The sequence below is a fragment of the Mirounga angustirostris genome, unplaced genomic scaffold (genome assembly GCF_029215605.1).
Source record: "Mirounga angustirostris isolate CCGP_5_RB_7025 unplaced genomic scaffold, mMirAng1.0.hap1 SCAF_10, whole genome shotgun sequence".
In the NCBI taxonomy this organism is placed as follows: Eukaryota; Metazoa; Chordata; class Mammalia; order Carnivora; family Phocidae; genus Mirounga; species Mirounga angustirostris.
The window spans coordinates 93,138,939-93,164,253 of NW_026991718.1; the positions used below are offsets into that span (position 1 = coordinate 93,138,939).

At 37.4% G+C, this 25,315-nt stretch overlaps 1 protein-coding gene across 14 annotated transcripts in view; it reads left to right on the forward strand.

Annotated features, from left to right (window-relative positions):
* Positions 1-25,315, forward strand: part of RALGAPA2 (Ral GTPase activating protein catalytic subunit alpha 2) — a 327,287-nt gene that overhangs the window by 125,432 nt on the left and 176,540 nt on the right. For 12 of the 14 annotated variants that reach the window (XR_010405762.1, XM_064572731.1, XM_064572744.1 and 9 more), the window contains 5 exons: positions 1,488-1,628; positions 7,617-7,751; positions 9,470-9,567; positions 14,307-14,397; positions 15,805-15,981. Coding sequence is in view for 13 of the 14 variants with exons in the window: in XM_064572731.1 (XP_064428801.1) it covers positions 1,488-1,628; positions 7,617-7,751; positions 9,470-9,567; positions 14,307-14,397; positions 15,805-15,981 (642 nt within the window). In the remaining variant the exon portion in view is untranslated. The remainder of the gene's footprint in view (positions 1-1,487; positions 1,629-7,616; positions 7,752-9,469; positions 9,568-14,306; positions 14,398-15,804; positions 15,982-25,315) is intronic. The other 2 variants (XM_064572733.1, XM_064572740.1) reach the window with 2 other exon arrangements.

The window sequence follows — 25,315 nt, forward strand, 5'->3', positions numbered from 1 at the left end:
AATAAAATAATCAATTGCAGAGTAGGGAAATGACAATTAATTTAACAGAGAATCAACTACTTTGCAACTTAAAAGGAACTAACAAGAGAGTCTTAAAGAATTATAAAGGAAAACTTTGTTCCTGAGTGTGAATGATGCTAAAATTTTAGATGTCTAAAATGAGTGATTAAAACAAATCAATTTCCACACAAAAAAATTATTCTAAGTCTTATTATTTCTAAAATAACTAGTGATCAGTTTCGGGAAAATGCATAATCATTTCATTTATAAAAGGACCTTGAGAGATGAACACATCTTTTAGGAAATTTGAAGTAAGTCAGTTTGACATTCGCATGGGAGTCATTTTCCCTTAAATATTATCTTACCCATTTGTGAAGTGTACTGTAATCACTTTAGATGTGGGAGTTAGAACTGGGAATTTGACAGCCAGAGGTTGGGGCCCAGGGAGACACAAAGAAGTGAAAAGTTTGTTTCACTCTTGCAAATGTATCATTCTCATTTGTATTTCTATTTCATTAATGTGAAATAAAATCACGTAAAAGTAATAGAACAGCAAGTAAACCTTTAACCTAGTTTTAAGGATAAAAGTGATCTTACTGATGGTAGTTTCATATATATGAGGTGTATTCTCTTCCTGTGTTTATCCATTTTCTCAAATGGTCATTTCACTAGCAATCTTTTGAAAACTTAAGAGTGGGGCGCCTGGGTGGCTCAGTAGGTTAAGCGACTGCCTTCGGCTCAGGTCATGATCCTGAGTCCCCGGATCGAGCAGGGAGTCTGCTTCTCCCTGACCGTCCCCCATCTCATGCTCTCTCTCTCTCTCTCATTCTCTCTCTCAAGTAAATAAAATATTATTAAAAAAAAGAAAACTTAAGAGCATCATAAAGTTCATACTAAGAGATTATGGATTTTAATAAGCACGAAATGTGTTATGGAAGGATGGGTTTCATGGAGATATTTGCCTTTTTTTCCAAATACCAAATCTTTCGGTGTTCAACTTGACTTTTATGTGTCATTTAATTTACTAAATGATTTGCTTTTGAATACAGTCAGCTCTCAGTAAACCAACTTTTGAATTATTTATTATTTGTAAAGCAATTTTAATCTTAGGCTTGATTTTTCCCTCCCCCACCCGCACGGTCTTTTCATATGTGTGTCCTCTAGGAAGGGAAAAGTAATTATAATGTCCACCCAAATAAACAACCCAAATGTGGGTCTGATACACAGCAGGAAAAAAGGAAAGCTAAACATGTAAAGCATTCTAAAATAAGATTATCTGTGAATTGTCTATTCTCCCATGTCATGAGAATGACTGAAGGTTGGCTGTATTTAGAGACTATGGTTAAATACTCTTTGTACTGACTTCTTTTAAAGTATAAAATGACCTCCTTTAAATATTGAAAGGAAGACCAGAAAAATAGCCATAAAAAAAAGTGAAAGATCCTGATGTGCTTCTGACATAAATGTTACTTTCTTTCTCCTGGAAGCCAAGCGAAGCCAGTCTATCAGCAACTGTGTCCACCTTTCTGAGGCTTTGCCTGCCACTAAAAGCGTCCCGCTCCTCCTTCACACCGTGAGCGCTCTCTTACCTGGTCTCTCTCACTCCTCTTGCTCTCACAGGCTGTCAGGTACTGTAATGCTGTGTCTTGTGTCCGTCATGTCCCCGGGCTTCTCCCGCTTGCTGCTGGGCCTTGCTTCCTTTGTTAAACCCCACCAGCCCCCCACCACGCATGCGTACCTGGCCGTTGCACTTTGCGCTTATTTTCGGTGAATATTAATCATTGTTTTTATGTAGTTAGATGTTTAGTAACAATTAAACAGTCAAGAAAAATTTATTTCTTTAACACCACTGGTCTTTGCTTTCCCAGTTAAGAGAATACAGGATTTTGTGGCCCATAGTTTTTAACAGTGATGACTGCCTCATTGTGCCTTCTGTACAATGCTTGCAGAACAGAAGTTTTGAGCATGTTTGTGTCCAAATGCTTGCTGTGCCTCCCCAAAATGGATAAACGGGAAGATTCATATAGGCAAGAACTCCTTGGGATTAATAAATCATAATCATATACAAAATAATAATTTTATGGAGATTCACACTGATTATTAAGATCTGGGTAAAAAAAGATGCTAGAAAGTACAATTTTCAAAACAAGGGGAACATTGTTCTTGTGCTCCAGCCAATTAAAATTGAGTTTAGCCACATGTGGTTTGCACACAGTGTTTTTCTGGATTATTAAGACATTATAGCACCAAAAGTGGTGATTTTTGGCATAGACCCCTCAACAACGGATCTCCTTTGCTCTACAGTGAATAATTAAGCCCATGTCCAGTTACTTTTCAATGATTCTATAATGAACTGAATCTTCATGCTAAAGAGGGACATGTTTTCATGTTTTCTTTTCAGAAAGATGGTATTATTGATTAGTATTTATTTAGTATCAGAGATAGCCTGCTTGTGACTTTCTGTAGCACTGAATTATGCCATATGGTGGTATAGCAAAGCAGAATCAAATCTTAATTTCCCTGATGAGTATGTAAGATACCATATTATTTAATTAGCAGACTATGAGGGAAGAAGTTCATTTTATTGAGACTAAGGAGTACATTTCTTAGAAAATACTTTTCTCTAGTAAATACCAAAGGTGAAACACAGTAAGAATGGTAAGATGGTCACCAGTCAGTTAAATTACTCATGAGCTACTTGATAATTTGGTTTTCAGAAAAGTGCTACTGCCTAGAAATGATTAATAAAGCATTTAACGTAGTTGGCTTTTTTTTTTTTTTTTTAACGTAGTTTGCTTTCTATTTGGCTGATATATAGCTGATACGCACCCAAAAGGAGTTCTTTTCATGGTGGAAAGTTTTTGTTTTTCACAGTCCATTTTTTCCCCCATACTGTTCCATTTCATAAAGGTTTCTACTAGTTTGTCCAAAATATTTTTTCACAAGAAACCTGTTTCTGTTCATAATCTCATTTTGGAAACTTTTTTCTCATTCGCTGTTACATTTTAGTTTACACAGATTCTTGATTCCCATGGATAGGTACATAGTTCCAACAGAGGTTAAATATGGTTTAGAACAGTGGTTCTCAACTGGGCTTGACTTTGCCCCCCAGGGAACATTTGGCAGTGTCTAGAGACATGGCACAGCTGGGGCAGTGCCGCTGGCATCTGGTGGGGTGCTGCTAAACAGCCTCATCGGCTGCACAGGACAGCCCCCTCATGAAGAATTATCTGACCCAAAGTATCAATAGTGCTGACTTTGGGAGACCTTGATTTGGAGTGATACAAAGCAGGACATGCTGAGTCAGTATTTTCCTGCCTTTGCCTTCCTTATTTCTGGTTTTATAGAACAAAGGGTAAAGGGACTGAACAGTATAGTGACATTGAGAACATTCTGCTGTTCCCTGTGCTTCATCTGACAACTGCCGTAACGAGCTCTGCCTTAGTCTGATGCCATTTGTTCCTTACTGTTAAGGTGATGACGTTTTCCTTTGGGATTGTCCTTTCAAGAGACTAGGCCAAGAGCAGTGCATATCAATCCTGTCTTAGATTGTACATTCTCACTGGTTGGCACACTAGTGTATTAAATTTGTGTTCCAATTTAAATCCTAGTGTGTTGGCATATCTTGCTCACCTGTTGCTAAGTATAGATATAGGTAGATTTATATCCACCTATCCATTAGTATGCAGATACTATTAATGTTGACTTTCTGGCCACAAGGTCTTTACTATAAAAATGATTGCTAATTTTGTTTTCATTTGTTAACATATCTTGTTTTGTTTCTAGTCTGTATGACTATACAGCATGCCAAAATTGCTTTAAGTAATACAAACAATAGAGAATTACTTACCTTCAGCCACTATTATATTTATTCTAGTCCCTTTAGGACTCTATTTGGTGGCATCAGACTTTTTGGAAAGCAATAACCACCTGTATTCCATTTATATGAATAGCTACATAAACATGTGGGAGGTAGAACTGGCAGTTTTGGCGATTTTCCTCTTTCTCCTTTGTGGGAACAGTTCTTTCCAGCTGTTTTGCAATTTTAACTGCTTTTATGTTGGCACATTTATCATTCAATCAGTGCTTATAGGCCATGCAGATGATAGATTTTATTTTTGTTTTAGGGCCATTGTAATACTTGTAATTAGAGGATCAATGATCTTCCCTCTTTCTAAAAGAGACTCAGTGGTACCTAAGTGAAAGCCTCGTTTAGGTGCTTCTGCCTCTGGTTCTCAGGCTTGCAGGTAGTACTTGAGTATCAGGAAGTGCTTGTTGTCTGGGTTTGGGCTAGCTCACAGTTGGACCTCGTAAGAAACCTCAAGATGTTGAGTTGATTTACATCTCTTATGTTTTTTATAGGGTCAAGTCAGTATCATGTACCATGCTTTAAAAGGAAATTATACTATTAATTTTGCCTTTGCAACCCTGTATGAGGGGTAAGTGGAACCCAGAATTTTAGTAATTGAAGAATGAGTCTCACTTCATTTAATAAGATTGATTAAGGAAGCCTTAGATTAAAGAGTGAGTGAAATTGCTTTGAAAAGTAGTCAGACGTCTGGAATAAGAGAAGTTTCTAAAGACTTTGTGCACTTAATTTAATCATGTGGATTTTTCTCTCAGTGGGAAAAAAAATGAAGTAATTCTAATTTGGTCATTTTCCTGGTGTCAGAAAGCAATGATTTAGTAGTAGTGTTGTGTGTAACTTACACTCTCAAGAAGCTAGAAGGTTAGTACTTTTAAAATTTGGGTTATTGGGTTAGCAATGCTTGAGAGAAAGTGAATGATTTGGTGAGCCTGAGCTAGTGATTCAAACAAATTGTGTGATACTCAAAATGGAATTCGTTAGATCTACCAGAATGTATACTGTAATTTTTATATAACTTAGATTGTTCATTTCTGTTTTGATTATCAGATAATCCTATATCTTGATATTTGTATATCAGTGTTAAAATGGTCTTAATTTGTTAGGAGAAAGCTGCTGCTCCAGACGACACTGTGGAATGGGAGCAGCGTTAACAAGGAGCTTTCTTAACAAATAAAAAGCCAGCAGAGGGAGCTCAAGAACTGTTTAAAAAAAAAAAAAAAAGTACCAAGAAAATGTTTTTTGTATTCATTTGTTCATTATGCAAGACATATATTGAGTATATACTTAGCAGAAAGTGTGAGAAAAAGCCAAGAAATGTACATTTGCAAATCAGGAAATTGAGCTTTAATTGTGAGAGAAGAATTTATTTTTCCGCACGGTATCACTTACCAGTCGCCTGTAGGAGTCGCTCAGGGCACCAGTGGTACTGCAGCCCTAACCCACGTTTGCCGTTGCGATTCTCCTCTTCCTTCCCACCCTCATCATGGATGCGCCCATCCTTACCACTTCTGGTGATTTCTGCGGGCTTGGACTTGCTCCATCTGAGAAGTCCCTACCAACAGTTTTACAAAAACAAAGCCTTAAAGCTGCATTAGGCCAGTCTGTTGGGAAGGCACACCAGCTGGTGATGGCAGGCTCTTTGCCCGTCTGTTGTGTTGAGGACCGGTGGGGACACTCGAATTTGGAAGCCATAGTGCTGTGGCTGTCCTGTATCCCACCAGATGGCGATGTTCTTTATCTTTAAAAAGATGCTGCCAGTGTTGGCCTTGCTCTTATTTGTTTCTGCTCCTAGCCCAGAAACCAACATCTACCAGTTTTTGGCATCATTTTAAGTGAATAAAACCCTCTTTTCCCACTGTCCATAAAAATTGGCACTTGCCAGTTATTTTTTAGAGAATTAGGAAGCTCTTGGGCTCCCCCTACTGATATTAGATTAACAAGTAGGTTCATTAACAAATATAAACACTACCCAGAAGGTTTCAGTGTCTTGCATAATTAGAATAAACAATGAATAAAGACAGCCTGAAGGGGCTGGTCCCATGGCATCATCTGGCTTCTGTTGCCTAAAGCCAAAGAGCCTAGAAGCAGAGCTGTGAAAAGGGCCTAGTCTGTGCTGGGGGACATGTGGGGAGATCACAGATATGTATAAATGTCTTGTGTCTCCCTGTGGGAAAATGAACAGTTCTTGGCCATTCAAGAGAAGAGAAGGGCAAAGACAGCCTGGGAAAGACGTGCTTTAATGGCTCTGTGTGTTCTTGCTACCTTGGCCTTTGTTTGCTCATGCCCTGAGTTCAGCTTCCCATGAGTGTCTAAATTTAGACCGTGGCCCGGTACTCTGAATTATAAGTGAAGCATTACACAAATTTCATAGTTTTGAAGTCTCTTAACTTGTGTAAGTGTACTTTAAAATGGAATTTTTATTTGGATAGTAAAAATAAAGCAGCAACCTTTTGTTGAAGTCCGGTGTATTACATTTAGAATCTTCCACGTTACAGCTTCTTGATTAGGGAGAGCCTGCGCTTTGGCTCGTCTTGGGAGTAAAAGGTTAGACTGAGGGCGGCACATGGGCAGTGAGCCTCATTTCAGGTGAGGAAGTGGGTAACACTGCCAGGTAAGATGATACAAGCTGAATTTTGATCTGTCTCTTTTTAGAAGGAGTGAAACTTCAGCTAATTAAAATTTTTGGAAAATATGTTCTAGCTATATCGACATAAAGTTTCATGACTCTCTGCATGAGTGTGGAGTCTGCTGAGGGCTGCATTGGTGGGGTTCCTATGCAGGGCCACATGGCAAGTCCTGTAGGAGGAGCGTCCCCACAGGAGGCAGGGAGGCAGGCAGGAACAGGTCTGAGGTTAGCATGGAGGAGTGAGCAGCCGGAGGGAGAGAGCAGCCGGTGCAGGTGGGCAGGATTGCTGGAGACTAAAGTGAGTGAGAGCTCCTGTGGGGGGTCACATCTGTGGGGTGAGGTCAGGGGTAGCCCTGTATTCCCTGTGAGGAGCACGGGCTTGACTGTACAGTGATGGAGAACCACGGCAGGAGAGAAGTATTGCAGGCAGATCTTAATTTTAGAGGGACCTCTCTGGAGCCACATAGAGAATAGAGAACTCATCCTCTAGGAGAATATATTTTGTAATAATGGTAGCTGATATTGTCCAGTGGTCAGTACTCATCTGTGGTTTTCTACTTTATGGCATTTATGTATTGATTCTCTAAAAATACCAGTGGGTCATTTTTGTACTTTAGTGATTAATTCAGCTTCGCATTTGGTGTTATAAGCTATTAAATAATTACAGTATTTTATTTTGGACAGTTGTGCATTTATCTGTTAAAAGGAATAATAGAGTTGAAATTCCCATTTCCTAGAGAGGGGTGTGTGTGTGACTTGCTACTCTCCTCAAATGTAAATTCCTATTCCGTGTATCGCCTCATTCTCTCATTCCTTGGCATGCCTGTCCCTAGAATTCCAAGTGACTTTTATAGTTCTCAACCATTTCTGCAGCTTTTTCTCTTTTTTTTCCTTCACTTGGAAAAACAAAATGCTTTGCAGAACTTAAAATGTATTCTTGGAGTGGAATATTACTGTTAACAAGTGTAGAAAACTTTACGATGTAAATGCAGATTATCCTACTGTGTAATTTTGGGGGGGAGTATCTAAAACTACAGTTTTAGAATCGGTTGGTTCAAGTGGTGAAATTATTTTTAAAAATATTGAAATACATCTCCGCATGTTTTGTGTTCATGCCCACAGAAGTGGAAGAATGTCAGCAGTCAGAAAATGCACCTGCCGCCGAATCTGGCTGCCTGGTGGCAGAGCAGCCGCACATCATGCGGAGTAGCAGCACGCCTGACGTCATGGAGCCACCGTGCTCAGACTCTCCACAGGGTACGGAGTAGCTGCACTTCCGTTTAACAGGACTGCAGATCCTGGTGGGAAGGAGCTGCACACCAGATTGCGTTCTGCATTTATTCTCACCCTAAAGGGAACCTTCTTTCTAAGTTGATTGCAAGGATGTGACTTCTGGCAATGAAATATTTTCACTGTTTATTTTACTACATTTATGTAAATTATATATAGTTAGGTGCACCTCTTTTAAGAGCAGCCTGTTTGAGGACTGGAGAGAAGTCTGGAGGGGCTGCAGTAGGTGGGAAGCAGAGAATGCTACACCACAGGGTCAGGGAGAGCAGCAAAGTTAGGGGAGGCAGAGGCGGGGCATGTGGGAAAGGGCTGTGTGAGGAGAGCCATAAAAGTTGATGGTGAGCACGGACGACTGGCCAAACTTGTGAGAAAGTTTATTAGCAGCTTGTGGCCTCTGCTGAGGTTGAAGACAATAATTTGTGATAACATCCATCTACACAGTGTCTCCGACACCTTTCAGCAAAACAGGACGTGGAAAGCAAAGAGGCAGATGGCTAGACCTGAAAACAGTGAACGACATATTTTTCAGGGAAAGCGCATGTTTTAGTTGTGTCTGGTGCCAGTGAGCGTGCTTATCATTTAATTCTAGTTTCATCGTTTAAGTAAGAAATAAACCAGCTTCTTTATCAACAAGTTATCTCATAGCCTCATCAAAAGACTAGGCAAGTGTTCCCTCTTAGAAATCTTCTTGAAATAAGAAAACACAATTAAGAAATAACTCGAGAGATGTATTATCTGAAAGATTTTCTATTCTCCAAAAGGTTTTGTGTAAAACTGTTGTGATTGTTTTCCCCCCTGAAATATTTGATAGAATCCACCAGTTGCCTGAAGTTTTCTTCTAGGAAGATTTTATTTATTTATTTATTTATTTATTTTAAAGATTTATTTATTTATTTGAGAGAGCGAGAATGAGAGAGAGAGAGTACATGAGAGGGGGGAGGGTCAGAGGGAGAAGCAGGCTCCTCACCGAACAGGGAGCCCGATGCGGGACTCGATCCAGGGACTCCAGGATCATGCCCTGAGCCGAAGGCAGTCGCTTAACCAACTGAGCCACCCAGGCGCCCCTTCTAGGAAGATTTTAAAATACCATTCAAATTTATAAATCATTTTAAGACTATTAAGATTTCCCTTTTCCTATTTTGATTTAGATTAAGATGTTTTTTTCTAGGAGTTTGTTCCATTGATGTATTTTTTTTTCAAATTTATTGGCCTCTTATGATCATTTGAAATTTTATAGGCTGTGTGGTGATATTCCCTTTTTTATTACTGATACTGGTTATTTTTGCTTTCTCTCCCCAATCTTTATTCTTGAGTAATACTGAGCCACCGTACCGCTCTATTTTCCTGTCAGTTCACCTGCCCAACTCAGGTAACTTTCCTCTGAGATCCCTTTCTGAAGGCCCCCAGGAGAGCTCTTGTTGCCCTCCCTTGTGCCAACTTAATGTGCTAAGTGGACCTGTTGGCTATAGTGAATAGCATTCAGTCCACTCTCTTAAAAGCTCTCTGTGGGTCAAAGATTCTATAGAGTAGACTTGACCCATAGGCTACCAGTTTGCCAGATCCATAACTCCTGTTTTTACATATCCTAGAATATCTAAATTTGATTAATTACTTATATATAAAAATCCTGTTCTAATTTTATCATCTGAAATTTTATTTTGTAAATTTTTCCCCCAAATCTCTAGGTCAAAAGGTAGAAAATGTACAGACTTTGAGTTCTTCAGAGTCCAAGCCTGTTCAAGAAAACAAAGGACATGTGAAGAAAGAACATGAAGGAGTAACAGTAAGATATTTTTGAACTGTATCAGTTTGTTATTAAAAATAAGCATATAAATTATTGGCAAAGTAAATTTATTAGTAGCAGCGATACTTTCTTTTAAAACATTTGTCCCTTTAGATGGGTTATTGGCGATTGGTGATTGGTTATTGAGATCTCTTAAAGGCTTGCTTTCTGTGTAAAATTATAGTCACATTACAAAAATAGAAAAAAATTAGCATGAAAATGGAATTTACCTTCTGGTCTGTACGTGCCACTCAATATTTTTAAGCAGGTATCCTTGCCTGTCAAACATACTCAGATTCCCTGTTCCTGATAACTGCTTTAGGTGATATGCTCCACCTGACGTGAGTTGCTAGATAAGTGAGTTTTTGCAAAGATCAGTTATGATTTCTTTTTTAGAAAATGTAAAATAGCATTTATTGGTTTTTTTTTTAGACCAAATATAAAGTATAAAGAAGAACATTAAAAAGTAACCCATATCTCATGTATGCAGGTAACTCCTGCTTAGTCATTTTTAAAAAACATGTAGTATATATTAATGGAAAACTCAAACATCACAAAAAGGTGCAAAATAAACAGAGAAGGCCGCTTCCTAGTCCTCCCTGCCTAGAAGATAACCAGTGTTAAGTTTTTCTGTCTTTATTTTTTAAAAGGGCATATACCAGTTTATGTATGTATATTCTGTATATATGTGTATGTATATTTCAGCAATCAAATAAACACCTACATACCCACTGCCCAGTTTCAGAACTAGAATTTTTCCGGTGCTGTTGCTTTGACCTATAGGTTCTTTCCTTGTCCCCTTAGAGAATAGCAATATGTTGGCTTTGTGTTTATCATGTCCTTGCTTTGCTCTGTAGTTTTGCTCTATATGTATGTATTTCCAAACACTATATCCTTTAGTTTTCCTTATTTTTAAACTTTATTAAAGGATATTATTGCTTTGTTTACTCAGTTATGTATTTTTAAGATTTATCAACATTGTGGCATATAGCCTCTTTTCTCTGCTGTATGACAATCCACTGTGAATAAGCCACAATTTATTTTTCCATACTCTTGTTGATGGACATTTAGGTTGTTGCAACTTTTTTTTTAATGAAAAATGAAGTTATGTACATTCATGTGTATGTTTCAAGATCTACATGTTTAAGATTTTCTTTACGGTGACTAGGAGTGGAATTAATGAGACATAAAGTAGAAGAATGTTCTTAACGAGAGAATGTGTGTTTTTCGAAGTGATTACAGCACTTATATTTCTGTCAGCAATGTGTTAAGAGTTCCCATTCATCCACATCAATACTTGCTATTGTCAGATTTAAAAATTTTGATGAGTCAGATGGGTGAAAATGGGATCTCATTTTATTTTGCATTTCTCAGACTAATAAAGTTTAAAATCTTTCCATATGTTGATTGACCATGTGTGTTTCATGTGATGTCTTTGCCATTTTCCTATTAATTTTTTATTTGTCTTTTTCTCTTTTATTTGTACTAATTCTTTATACAGTCTGAAGACTGATCCTATTTTGGTTATATATCTGGCAAATATCTTTTTCCAGCACGTGGCTTATATTTTCACTCTCTCAAGGGTGTCTGTTGATGAACAGAAGTTCTTAATTTGGGTATTTTTGTTAATTATTTTTATGGTTAGGTTTTATGAAAATCTTAAAATGCCAACTCTACAAGCATAAGAATATAAGTGTTTCAGTTTTGCTCTACACATTTAGGTCTTTCATCCATCTGGAATTGATTCTGTTTATGGAGTGAGGAAGGATCTAATTTTATTTTATTTTTTCCCACATGGATCACCACTTGTCCTGGGTCCCATTTATTGAATTCATTTTTCCTTCATTGATCTGAAATGAACCTTTCTCTCATATATACTTATCTTGACTCATCGGTTACTTTGTCTCTCCAGACAGTAATATAATATCTTAATTACTATAGTTCCCCTATTTCTTTCTCCCTTCCTCCCACTTTCTATTGAAAGCTAATTTTCTACTATCTTTTGTCTTTCATTGTTGCTATTGAGAGTTCTTCTGTCCATTCTGTCTAGTTGTTGTTTTTGCTGTTTTTTGTCCTTGTCCTTCGGTCTTCCTGCATTATATTTAGGTGCATTTTCTTTTGGTTTATACATTTGTCCTTTTTGTATATGCTATATGCCATGCATCTGTGAATGCTTGCTCTTCCATTGTTTTTGGAAAATTCTTGATAATAATTTTTCAAATATTGCCTCTTTTTTGTTCTTTCAGCTCTTTTTTTTCTGGAATTTTTAGGAGAAATACATTTAGACTTTCTCATTTTTATCTTCCATGTTCTTATCTCCTTTCATATTTTCCACTCTTCTTGGCTGTCTTCTACATTCTGGGTAATTCATCAGATCTGTCTTTCATTCACTTCGACAGTTCTCTCTTTACTGAATATGGAGTTGGCTATTTAATACTTCCACTGAGTTTTTTAGTTCAACAATTATGACTTTTGCTTCTGGTTAATTATTTTCAAGCATTTCTTGTAATTTCTAATAATCTCTTGTTGCTCACTTTTGTGATTCCCATCTTTTATTCCTTTAAAATAGCCACAAATTACAATTCTAAATTCTTTTTCTGATTATCTGAAATCCTTAGGGGTGGGGATGGGGTCTAAGTCTGATATTTACTGTTTCTGAGACTCTTGTACATGATGATTTATTTCCTTGGGTGTTGGGTGATCTTTGATTTTGAGTTCCTAGCTGATGGGTCTTAATCTACAGAAAACCTGGATGTCTGAAGTGATGGAGTTTCCCCAGAACGTGTGCATTTGTTTCTTCCAGGAACCAAGGAGTGCTTCTTTAATCCTGGACTCTTGGTCCTTTTGCCACTGGCAGTGGTAATGCTAGATTTACCCTTATGGCAGCCCCGTTTCACTGCTCTGGTTTCTGCTCACTTTGGGGGGTGGGGGGCGGAATTGTGGATCACTGGGGGGAGTTTTATTCTACTTCCTGTGAGCCTAAAATTTTGATGTAAAATCTAGTTCTGTAGCTGGAGGAAATTGCATCTCTCATGTAGTCAGAAGCAGAAGTGCCCGCATTCTGCTTTTTAGTTAAGGAAAGATCCTGGGTATATTTCTATTATCACGTTAGGTATATATCATCCTTCTTTAAGGCTGGGTAATATTTTTTCATGTGGTGTTAGTCTTCTGAATAATTAATCCATGACCTACTTCTGTGTTTTAGCTTCATAATTATTCTGTCTTTTAATTATACATCTCAGCTCCTCCTTTTCATTTGTTTGCTTGTTTAGTAGTCTTCCCTTTCGTTTGCTCATTGGACCCCAGGTTTTTTATGCACTTTGCCATGGAGGACCTTAAATACTACATCTTCATTCCTGACTTTCTCCTCTATCTCATTAGTCCTGGAGTTATGGTGCCCACTTACAATACATTTGCTTTGGATATTTAGCCCAAAGATGAAAATTAAAATATCAGAAATCTCTCAAGTTCCTTTGTTCTTATGCTTCCTTCTTTCCTTCTTCCTATCCTTCCTTCCTTCCTTCATTACCATTGTTCTCATGGTCCCCTAGATTCATATCCTTTTGTGATTTAATTTTCCTCCACTCTCATATACAGCTCTCATATAAGCTCTTGTCTGTCATTCTACAGCATTTTCTTATTTGTCTTTTCTTCTCCTTTTCCACTGTCAAAAGCCTTATCCTCTCATTCCTTAATCACTATAACAATTCCATAGCAATTTTCTTCTTAATTTTAATCTATCCCACAAATAAGTACTAGACTTATCTTTCTAGTTATATTTTTAATCACAGTAAACTATTGTCTGGAACATACAGTTGCTCGTTTTGTCAATATTGGGTTGAAATTTGTAAGCCTGATGTTGAAGGCCAGTTGGCAGCTACCTCTTTTAGAAGGTGGTCTGCATTTTCTTCTTAACATTTTCCTTCTTCATCTGACTGCCTTGCATGGCCTGCTATATAATCAGCTTCTTTTCCTGCACATAGAACTTGCTGATTACTACTCAGTGCTTCCTGCCTTGAATCCCCTCCTGCCTTCTCTCTACCACTTCATGTCTGTTGCCTTCTTGAACAGCTCTCCTGTAACTGTGAGCCAATTAAGGTAACACTTTATTCTGCATACCTTTTAGAGAGAGTTTACTTGCATATTTTGCTTATGTACCCTGTAATCATTTTGTGTAATGTGTATGTTTTGTCTCTCCAAGCAAGTTATAAATTTTAGAGCATACAGATTGCCTCCAAATGTTTTAGTCCTCTCTATTTAGCACAAGGTTTAGTGTGGAGTGGTGCTCAGAAAAGTCTGTTGCATATTTAACAAGGAGGCACTGAGCGACCTTTAGATGTCTGGGTAGAGTTTACACCTTCCCTGCCAGCATCCTCACCATTCCTGGGCAGCTCAGGCCTTCTGCAGAATTGGTTTCACTATGTATGTGTGCTCAAGCAGAGGTACAAATAAAACTTTAAAATAAATTATTTCCATAGAAACTGGCATCCCTTCTCAGTAGATCAGTTTAAGTGGATGTCACTTGACAAAGGAGAAGCCAAAAATTTCAGATCTTGAGTAATTTGTAATTCAATTATAGTAATTTGTGAACACATATCCTTCAAATGGAAAACATCATTCAGTTTTTTGTTGCTATTATTATTGTTTCTTTTTCTTTAGAAATGCGAACTAGAAACTTAACAGTCTTATAAAAATTAGAACTTTCCTGTCACAAATGTATTATTTCTTTTTGTCTGAAGATCTTAGTTCGAAGAAGCAGCAGCCCTGCTGAATTGGATTTAAAAGATGATTTGCAGCAGATGCAAGGAAAATGTAAGGAAACACAGAAGAGTAAGTTCCAGGAAATGCAGTCTCTGTTCATCCAACTTCAGAGTCATCTATTTTGTTTTCTTCTACTTTCTGACTTGTATGATATCTTATCCTTTGAGGAGACATGGTTGTGAAATGGGACATTTTTATTCCTGGAATCCCAGGATTGATGGACGGTACACATGTGCAGTAAAACAGATCCAGTCCATTATGTGTGCCATAGAGGCCTGTCATTCCACCCTGGGCCTTTCTCCATCTGAGAGGCACAAGCAAGGCCAATGGCTGGGTGACCAAACAGACCCAGAAGGAAAAGTGATCTTCCCCAGAAAGTTCCCACAGGCTAGGAGCAAAATGCTTCAGAAGTACATTGAGGTCAATGGTATAAGTATTTAAAAAATGAAATTTGATTCAAATCCTTAGACATATTATATACTGTATGTAGACTATGGCCCTAATAATCTGCTTCCCTGAAGTCAGCTGCCTGGCTGCCCCCTTCTCAGAAGCGTAGTAAACAACTCCTGCAGATCTAGGGTGCTTTTGGTAGAGGCAGAGGAGCTCCTCTTAGGCTCTACCTTCAGACCCTGTTGGCTTGGAGTTCTGTGGCAGATGAAGGAGGGACCTGACACGTTAGTTACTGGGGCAACTTTCAGTTTATCTGGTGGCTGGGACAACTTGCAGCTCTTGGCACGTGAAGAGAGGACAGCAGATTAGAAGCAACAAGGCTGAGGGACTGTCAACAGTGAATGCAAAGAGCAGACAGGAAGGGTAGACACATAAAACTGTTAGGAAGTAGACAGAAGACTTGGAGGAGCAGACTGTCTAGGTCTGTTTTGTGTCAGACTAAATAACTCTATAAGGCTTAATAGCCTTTGAAAGCATCATTGTATTATGACAAATTAGAACTTTTTAGTGTTTAAAGGGGAGAATTTCTTTTGGAGAAAATCTTTTGCAGTTGGACACCTCATCCCCCAGTGAGCCTGGGTGATTCACACTAGGTTTAGGTCTAAACATTGAACTCAAGGTAAAAAGCATCCTTAGGCTCTTGTAGCTGGTAGAATAAACTTGCATTTGTGGTGAAAGGAATTTCCATCATCTTCTTCCACCTGTGCCCTTTCGTAGTTGAGTAGGTTGCAGTAGAAAGCTGAACGACTTGATGTAATCTTTTGGGGATATGGGATAACTGAATTGAAGACTCCCTTGAAAAGATTGTCACTTGGTAATACGTAGGGGAGCTCATAATGACCATTAATGCCCTGCACCTAGGAGCTTTGTTTGTGACCAAGATCCCCACAATGTCAGCTTTTGAGCCCCCATCCCCTGAACGATTCCTGCTGTATCAGCTGTTTAGTTACTTGCATGTTGGTGATTGGGAACATTCTGATTTGCAGCTATTTGTTATCTCAGACTTCGGTTCTTCCATTGTGCCAGGTGAAGGTATCAGCAGTGACACAGCTCTGGGCTATAACAATGAGGTAGAGCTGTCCATGAGCCCATGGCCAACCTGTGAGGAAGACCCAGAACTGAACACTCCCACAGATGGTGTGACTGACTCCGATGCCCGCCATTGGTTACAACTTAGTCCCACCGATGCTTCGAACTTAACAGGTAACTGCATCTTTGAAAAAGAGGCACCAGTGTGACCAGTTGGGAATCCCAGAGTTTCCCAGTTGCAAGAATTCTAGGAATCCTTTAGCACAATGATGATGGGGTGCTACCTCCAGCCAAACTGATGTGGCAGCCCCAACCACCTGTACATAATCAGTCATGAATTCTCCGAGTCCAGTGTGGAAAAGATCCTAAAACAGTGGTCAGACACAGGAGGAAGCAGGCCATGCTGACGACCACTGTCCACCATGGGAGCGAGTGATGATACTCATGCCAAGCCTTTGCCATCCCTGACCAAATTTGCTTGACTCTGGAAACAGAAGAGTGATTTATCCAACTCACATGTATCACAAATCCAGAATAAGTCAGAGAGTCTGAATAGCTTATTGATTAATATTTTCTTTAATTTTTACAATAAAATGTTTGACACATACAAGGTAAGTTGTGACCTATATGTAAGTTATGGGCCATAGTAATAAAATGATCACGTGTGAGCCTGCTACCCAACCTAAGAAATAGAATGGCTCCCACACCAGTGAAGTTCTCTGTAGGCCCTTCTCAAGTCCCTTCCCTTCTTTCCTCATCCAGTTGCCCTAGGTGCCCCAATTTATTCAATAATAATTCCCTTGATTTCTTTATAGTGTAACCACATATATCTGCATCCTGAAACCATGTATCATGTCATTTAGATTTTAGACTTCTAAAAAATGATATCATATTCTGTGTTTTTTGCTACTTTTCTCCCCTGAGTAATGTATTTTTAAGATTCATGAATGGACTACAGAGGCAAACTTTCTGGATCTGCATCCAGGCTTTGCCAACTAATTGTTGGGTGGCCTTGAGCAAGTTAATCTCTCTGTCAATTTTGTAAAATATAGAGAGTAATAGTCCCTATTATAAGATTGTTGGAGGAATAAATATGTAAACACATAAGCCAGGTGCACAGAACAGTGCATGTGGAAGCGCTCTGCAGTTTTAGCTATACACATGCGTGCATGTGCGCGCACGCACACACACACAAGTCCTTCCTGGCCTACCATATTCATGCTTATGTGCAGATACCTTTTAGGAAAACAACAACAAGCTAGAAAGCACAAGTTGAGTAAAAAGTGCTATTAAAATGCTAAAAATCATTTTAAAATTATAAGTAAAGTCTAAAATTTTGCCTTAGTTTTTTTTTTAACCAGGCAAACTTTGGTTTTCATTAATTATTTTATAAAATTTAACTAGTCTCTAATGTTCCTGGAAATTGCTGATGGAGTAACATCAAAACTTCATAAAATTTACATAGAAAAATGGTGTTGAGTAAAATCGTTTATCTGTGAGATAGATAAGACCAAGACGTATGATCTTAATGTGTATTTAATGTGTGGTATTTTAATAATAGAATAGATTCATGAACGAAGAAAAACAAACCATTTAGCCATAAGTGAATAATGCATTGCCTTATAATATTGCAGTGCTGTCCTTAAAAGACAGTGGATATCTTTGGTTTATGTATTCAAAGCTGCCAATGGTAGAAGCTTTACAGAGTCAGTGAGAAAATTATTGGCAAAATCATGTGCTTAGTTTTATAAATTATTGGATAGCAATTTGTGCTTCTCAAATTTTTGATTCTTTTAAAACCGAGTTAAAATTTTTTACATATAATGATATATAGATATATGTAATAATTTTAAATAATAATACTATAAATTTGTAAGGGATTTAACAGTTTACAAAGAATTTTGAGTCATCTTCTCTGATTCTGGATGGTAAGCAGTCCAAGTCTTATAAATGTTGCTTTAGAAATGGAGAAACCGGGACACAGAGAAATCATATTGTCTGTCTGGAAAGTAATTGCCAGAGTTGGAACTGGCTTCCAGAGTGTTTTGACTCCAGTGCAGCGCTATGTCTACTCCTTTCTACTGCATTGCTGTTCAAATTACAACTGCAACCCCCTTTAAACCATTTGAGAATTATTTATATATTTATGAAATAAATGGCTTCTTTGGGTCCAGTATACAGATTATCCAAGGGAAATCATAATCGTAATACTGTCAAAGGCAATAGTGAATTTTCAGTAAGTTGAATTTACTTAAACAAGAACTAGTTTTAATTATTTTTATTGAAAAGAAAGAAAATTGGGTACCTACTTCTTTTGTCTGTCCTTTGGAAAGATTAGTTTTGATCCCATTTCAGAGTATGCATGGGACAGGTCAATTTAATAAACTTGTGTGAGGTAATTTTATATAATGCACTCTATGTTGTGATTAACTCCTCCAAATACTTTGTTCTTCTTTGAAATACTAATATAGAGACTCAGTACACTTAGTTCAATAGTTCATCTTGTCATCTGTGAAAAGGACAAACTGTAATATGATAAGGTTTAAGGATTATCACAGTTCTGAATTTAACTTTCTGTTCTTAAGAGAACAATTTCTTCATAAATGTACGAAATAAAACTCATGTTAGCCTGATCTTTAGGACATGCAAAGAGAATGATCAAACAATTTGAGTGTTTCCTTCTTTCTCATTGAATAATCCTACCAGTTATCAAATATTTAGCATAATAAACTGCTTCTGAAATCTTGAATTCCTTCATCACTGGCAAGCTAATAGTTTTATATTTGTTTTCTTGTTTACATTATTACATGTTTCCTGAAAATAACAGGTAAATTTATTTTTCTTCATTTCAAAATGGGGATTTGTTTTAATCAAGTACGGCAAGACATGAAGACATGGAAATGATTGTTGTGAAGGAACAAGTTTATACTCATAGGTCCGTAGAAACAGGGCCATGGTATGCCATGCTGGTGCAAGGTGGGGGAGACACATGGGGAAGCATCAGGATTGATCAGAAGAGGGGAGAGAGAAGGAAACATGGGCAACATCCTTTATTGTCTTTTCAAGGCAAGGCTGGTGAAGCACATTTAGGATTGGCTAGTTTGAATAAATTCAGCTGATTTTGGAACATTGACTGGTTGCCTGGTTCCTGATCGTGGGGTGCTTAGGCTTTGATGTGTAGCAGCTAGATAAAGGAGGTAGTTGGGAAGTATGAGTGTTGGATTGGTGGGTTTACGTATGAAAGACACATGAACTGTTTGCTATCTCTAGGAGTTAACTAACCCTGGGAGGGGCAGTCTCTTCCTGGTCAGGAAAACCCTAGATGGCAGAGCATCAAGAATACAGAAAATAATAAAATATAGCTAATACATACATAAATTTTGCTCTGTTGAGGTCATGATTTTGGAGGGAAATATTTATGACTTTATAGCTAGGAAGCAGTATTGCTATTGACCTCATCTCTTTTTTAGCAAATAATTTACAAACTCGAAATATTGATATTTATGCTATAAGAAATAAAAAGATGAATAAGTCATAGCCGTGTCTGACTTAAGAGCTTACCAAGAAGACAGAAGACATTTATCCTGATAGCCACAAGCAGTAGATAAGTGTTACAGTTTTTTAAAGAAAGCTTTAATCACAGGGATAGACAACTAAGACTAATGGAATGGAATATAAAATGCATACTGAATCCACACAGGCATGGAATTGTGATATATGAAAGACTTGGCATTCCAGATCTGACAAGGAAAGAATATATTGTTCAACAAATGCCTGTGGACAAGTATTTAGCCATACGGAGAAAAACTAAATAGAATCCCTACCTCACACCATGCTCACAGATGGATAGAATACTGAAATGTGAAAAGATTTTAAAACTTTTAGAAGAAAAACATTTTCTAAAAACATGTCTAAGACCTTGAGTTAGGGAAGATTTTCTTAATCAAGATTTAAAAAAAGCCATCAATCATTTTCAATCAATATCAATGAGAAAAATATCAATCATTAATTCAACTTTAGCATACTTAAGATTTTTTCATTATCAGAAAAACTTTAAGAATTCCAAAGGTTTACAGAACTCCAAAGGGTACAAGCCAGCTTTGGTGCTCTTTCCTTTCCAGGTGTCTGTCAGGTCAGTGATACATTTTAAGATAAGACTCAGTAAGATATTGTATCAAACATATTTAGTTTATTTGAAGGAGGCTCTTTGGTATTACCCCACTGGAATATAAGCTTTAGGAGTGAGGGGTTGTCAGTTGTGGTCACAGCAGATTCTTGACTCCTAGAATGGTGCATAGCAGGAGAGAACATTCAATAAATACTTGAATCAATAACTGAATAAGCTTTAAGTTGCAGGCTACTGTATTATTTAGTTAAAAACAGAAATTGCATGGAGCACTGGGTGTTATATGAAAACAATGGATCGTGGATCACCACATCAAAAACTAATGATGTATGGTGACATAACATAATAAAATTTAAAAAAAAAAGAATTTTAAAATTTAAAAAACAGAAATTAAATTTTAACCTTTTTTGGGGCGCCTGGGTGGCTCAGTTGGTTAAGCGACTGCCTTCGGCTCAGGTCATGATCCTGGAGTCCCGGGATCGAGTCCCGCATCGGGCTCCCTGCTCGGCAGGGAGTCTGCTTCTCCCTCTGACCCTCCTCCCTCTCATGCTCTCTGTCTCAAATAAATAAATAAAATCTTTAAGAAAAAAAAAATTTTTTTAACCTTTTTTAAGAATAAAAAGTCCGTAAGATTTAGTTTCAAAATCTCTTTCATCTAGTGTATTTATCACAGTCCTGCCTCCAAATGTTATAAAAATCTTTTTACCACTTATGCTTTTAATTATAGCTGTGCATATGAATTACATTCACTGTTACCTGCCACCAAAACTGTTCTTGCAGGAACAAGGTTTGTGAGCATTCTCTGCCATTGTGCACACTTTTGGCATTTTCACTAGGCTTTGACCTACTTTGAAGTCATGAAATTATAAGAAAAATAACAGTGATAGACTACCAGGGGATTGGTTGCTCACCTTCTAAAATCTTTAAAATGAACAATGTCTGGAAAGCAGATGAGGAAGAAGAGGAGAGTCAGGCCGTAATGGTGGTCAACAGAACGCCAACCCGCTACTTCTCCACTTTTGATCATCAAAATCCAGGCCTGATTTTTCTGGTCCCAGAATGAAGGTGTTTCAGTCGAGCCTTTGGGTTTGTGCCTTTTGTTTAGTTTTCAAATTGAAAGGGAAATTCATCTGCAAAGCGCCAGCTATGTTTCTTCAACATTCTACCAAGACTATATAAAATTGCAGCCATGTGAAATCAGCATGTGGTCTCTAAGGGCCTGTTTTACCAATTACCAGGATATTTCATAGCTAAAATCCTTTGCATATTTGCAAAGTTCTATACTTTAGATTTCTCTGCTAAAATCATGTGTGTTTGGAGAAAGATGATATGATTTTGTTTGTGAGAATTTCCACATTAATAAAATTTTTAAATGGCTCTGTAGCATTTAGTAATAATGAAACAGAACAGTACTAGACGAGCATGCTAGCTTGCTCATAAAAAAGAAAATAAATACTTGGTATTTTTAGGGTGAAATGAAATTTTCTGAAATCTCTCAAATCCCCATTTTTAATTAAGTGCTGCTTCACTGAGGAACCATCTACATGTAAAATGTCAGCATCTGTTCTGTTACTTATGCCATGAATGGAATAATTTTGGGCAAAAACATTTCAATTCATTTTTAAAAATTTCACAGTAATATTGAGCATGCAGTCACTTCAAATACTTCTAAAGGACTCAACACATTTTGATAATGTGGTGAAGGATGTTTCCTAGGATTTTATCATTGAGGTATAAATTTTTCTGAGAGCAAAGCAGTATTAAAACAGACTTTCTACATGGGATTCTTTCATAACTGAGACAGTATTAGTTGGCAGGTAGCAGGGACATACAGGTGATGAGGTACCTGGCCTACATTTACTTGAAGTGTTACTCAGCCAGAGTTCAGTGTGATTGGAATGCTGGGGACTGATCTCTCTTTGGATGGCTGCATTTTGGGTGGTAGTAAGGGATGAAACAAAGCTGCAAATCATCTAATCCCCTTACCTTTTTTCTTTTTTTAACCCCTAAGGAGATTAAAGACATGATGACATTCTTTATGAGAAAAATAAATGCCATATTATGCTATTTGTTCACTTGGGGGCTTATGTTGATTTACAAGCATTCATTAAGGCTTCAGCATAACTTTTCAGACTGACAGATGCACTTATTTTACTGATTAAACGTTAGGAGGGGGTCTCTCTTTTGAGGCTTTATAGAAATCAAGAACCTAGAAGGCCCATAATTAGGCTTTTGCTCTCTCTACCTCCTGTCTTTCAGGCACAGTATATAGGAATTCCAGCTTGGATTATATCTGCACATTGTATTGTTTCTCCTCAACTGATTATATGATACCACTGTGGGAAATAAAGATGTGTTTTCCTCTAAGAAGGAACAGTGCTTCTGTGTTCTGGAAGGCCTTTCTATGACACTATGTGCCATCCTTATTAAATCCTTTGTTCAGTGTCTTGGACTCTTTCCATAATTAATATAATAAGCTATCAGCAACTGTGTGGGTACAGTGTTGAAGGATACAGAACTGTTCTTGGATCTGCCCTGGCTCCTTGTCATGTTAACTCCTTGCTGTTTGTTGGCTCCTTGAGTTCCTCACATCCATAAATTGTGCTTCAATTTCTTTGACCAACTTTTATACTTAAATGACACTCAAATGGGTGTTGATAATTGCCTAGAAATCAGTCTGTGTGTGGGGTGAGGAACAGAACTTTGGGAATGATTATGTTCAGAATGTATATTGTAAGACAGTAGAGAAAGGGGATTAGTGATGAAGGTGAGACACAACTCTTTAAACTCCCTCCAAAGGTTCAAAGGAGAAACAAAGCGGGGTGCCTAGCTGGCTCAGTTGGAAGAACATGGTGACTCTTGATCTTGGGGTTGTGAGTTCGAGCCCCATATTGGGTGTAGAGATTGTTTAAATAAACAAACTTAAAAAGAGAGAGAGAAGCAAAACAAAGGTGACTTAAACAGGAAGCTGAAAGTAAGATGTTAGAAATGAAATCAAATAAGTCAGCAACTATAATAAATACAAACCATGTAAACTTGCAGTTAAAATCGGAAGCTCTTGGGTTAGACTGAAGAAATAAAACCCAGCCATATGATGTTTACAAGAGGTAACCCTAATACATCATGTACAGGAAGATCCTAAGTAAGTAAATAACTACGTAGGTAGCTAGGAAGAAAGACAGACTGCTGAGCTAACTGTATGTCAGTCACATAAACTTTAAAGCAGAAATGACTTATTAGAGCAGTAATTCTGAATTTATATGAACTTCATAGCCTCCAGATACATGAAGCAAAATTGGACAGAATTATAAGGAACTACTGATAAAACCATAATCGTAGTAGGAAATTTTAATGAGTTCTCATTAATTGATGAGTGAAGCAGAAAAAACATTGGAATAGAGAAGAAGTACATGATATAATTAATCCTGATTGAATGGATATATATAAAAAACTTTGAAATAAATTAAAAATATGTGTGATTTTTAAAAGCACGTGGAACATTTACAGAAATTGACCAATTAGATCATTAAGTCTCAACACATGTCCATGCTTTGAAACATCCTGTGAATATGATGAAATAAGTTAAGAACAAAAAGATAAAAGAAAAATGCATTAAGAAACTAAAAACTGCACCTCAAATAAATTAAGTCCAAAAAGAAATTAAACTGTGAATTAGAAAATATTTCAAACTGAACTACAGTGGAGGCTACATATCGAAATCTCTAGATTGTCACTGAAGACTTATATGGAGGGAAAAAAAAATGGCCTTAGGTGTGTATATGAGAAGAGAAAATTATTGATCTGTGTGCCCTATTCAAAAAATTAGGAAAAGAATGGCAGACTAATAATATATAGAAGTTAATAAAAGAGGAAATAATAAAGCTAAGAGCATGCACATATACACTAGAAAGCAAAGAATCAAAAACCACTCTTTAAAAGAATAAAATAGCCAAGTAAGCACGATTAATCAAGGAAAAATTAATGAGGGTGAAAAGGGAACAGAACTATAAACAATATAAGTTTTAAAAAACAATATAGTAGGTTAATTTGAATAGATTATAAAAATAAAGGACAATTCCCTGTTTTACTGAAGCTTCAAATAAAAGAGAAGCTATCTTTTCCTGTTCCAGAGATTAGGAAGAAAGCTCCCTAAATTCTGTTATTTACCTTGTGATACCTTGACAGTAAAATCAGACAAGGTCAGTATTGAAAAAGGAAAAAGAGTCCATCTCACACGTCAAGGATGCCCACTCTCGCCCCTGTTGTTCAACGTAGTACTAGAAGTCCTAGCAACAGCAATCAGACAACAAAAAGAAATAAAAGGTATTCAAATTGGCAAAAAAGAAGTCAGCTCTCTCTCTTCGCAGGTGATATGATACTTTATGTGGAAAATCCAAAAGACTCCACCCCCAAATTAATAGAACTCATACAGCAATTCAGTAATGTGGCAGGATACAAAATCAATGCACAGAAATCAGTTGCTTTCTTATACGCTAACAATGCAACTGTAGAAAGAGAAATTAGAGAAACGATTCTATTTACAATAGCACCAAAAACCGTAAGATACCTCAGAATAAACCTAACCAAAGAGGTAAAGGATCTATACTCTAGGAACTACAGAACACTCATGAAAGAGATTGAAGAAGACACAAAAAGATGGAAAAACATTCCATGCTCATGGATCGGAAGAATAAACATTGTTAAAATGTCTCTGCTACCCAGAGCAATCTAGACCTTCAACGCCATCCCGATCAAAATTCCAATGACATTTTTCAAAGTGCTGGAACAAACAATCCTAAAATTTTAATGGAATCAGAAAAGACCCCGAATTGCCAAGGAAATGTTGAAAAAGAAAAACAAAGCTGGAGGCATCACATTGCCTGATTTCAAGCTGTATTACAAAGCAGTGATCACCAAGACAGCATGGTACTGGCACAAAAACAGACATACAGACCAATGGAACAGAATAGAGAGCCCAGATATGGACCTTCAACTCTATGGTCAAATAATCTTCAACAAAGCAGGAAAAAATATGCAATGGAAAAAAGACAGTCTCTTCAATAAATCGTGCTGGGAAACTTGGACAGCCACATGCAGAAGAATGAAACTCGACTATTCTCTAACACCATACACAAAGATAAACTCAAAATGGATTAAAGACCTCAGTGTGATTGAGATACCACCTTACACCAGTTAGAATGGCAAAAATGGACAGGGAAAGAAACAACAAATTGTTGGAGAGGTTGTGGAGAAAGGGGAACCCTCTTACACTGTTGGTGGGAATGCAAGTTGGTACAGCCACTTTGGAAAACAGTGTGGAGGTGCCTCAAAAAATTAAAAAGAGAGCTACCCTGTGACCCAGCAATTGCACTCCTGGGTATT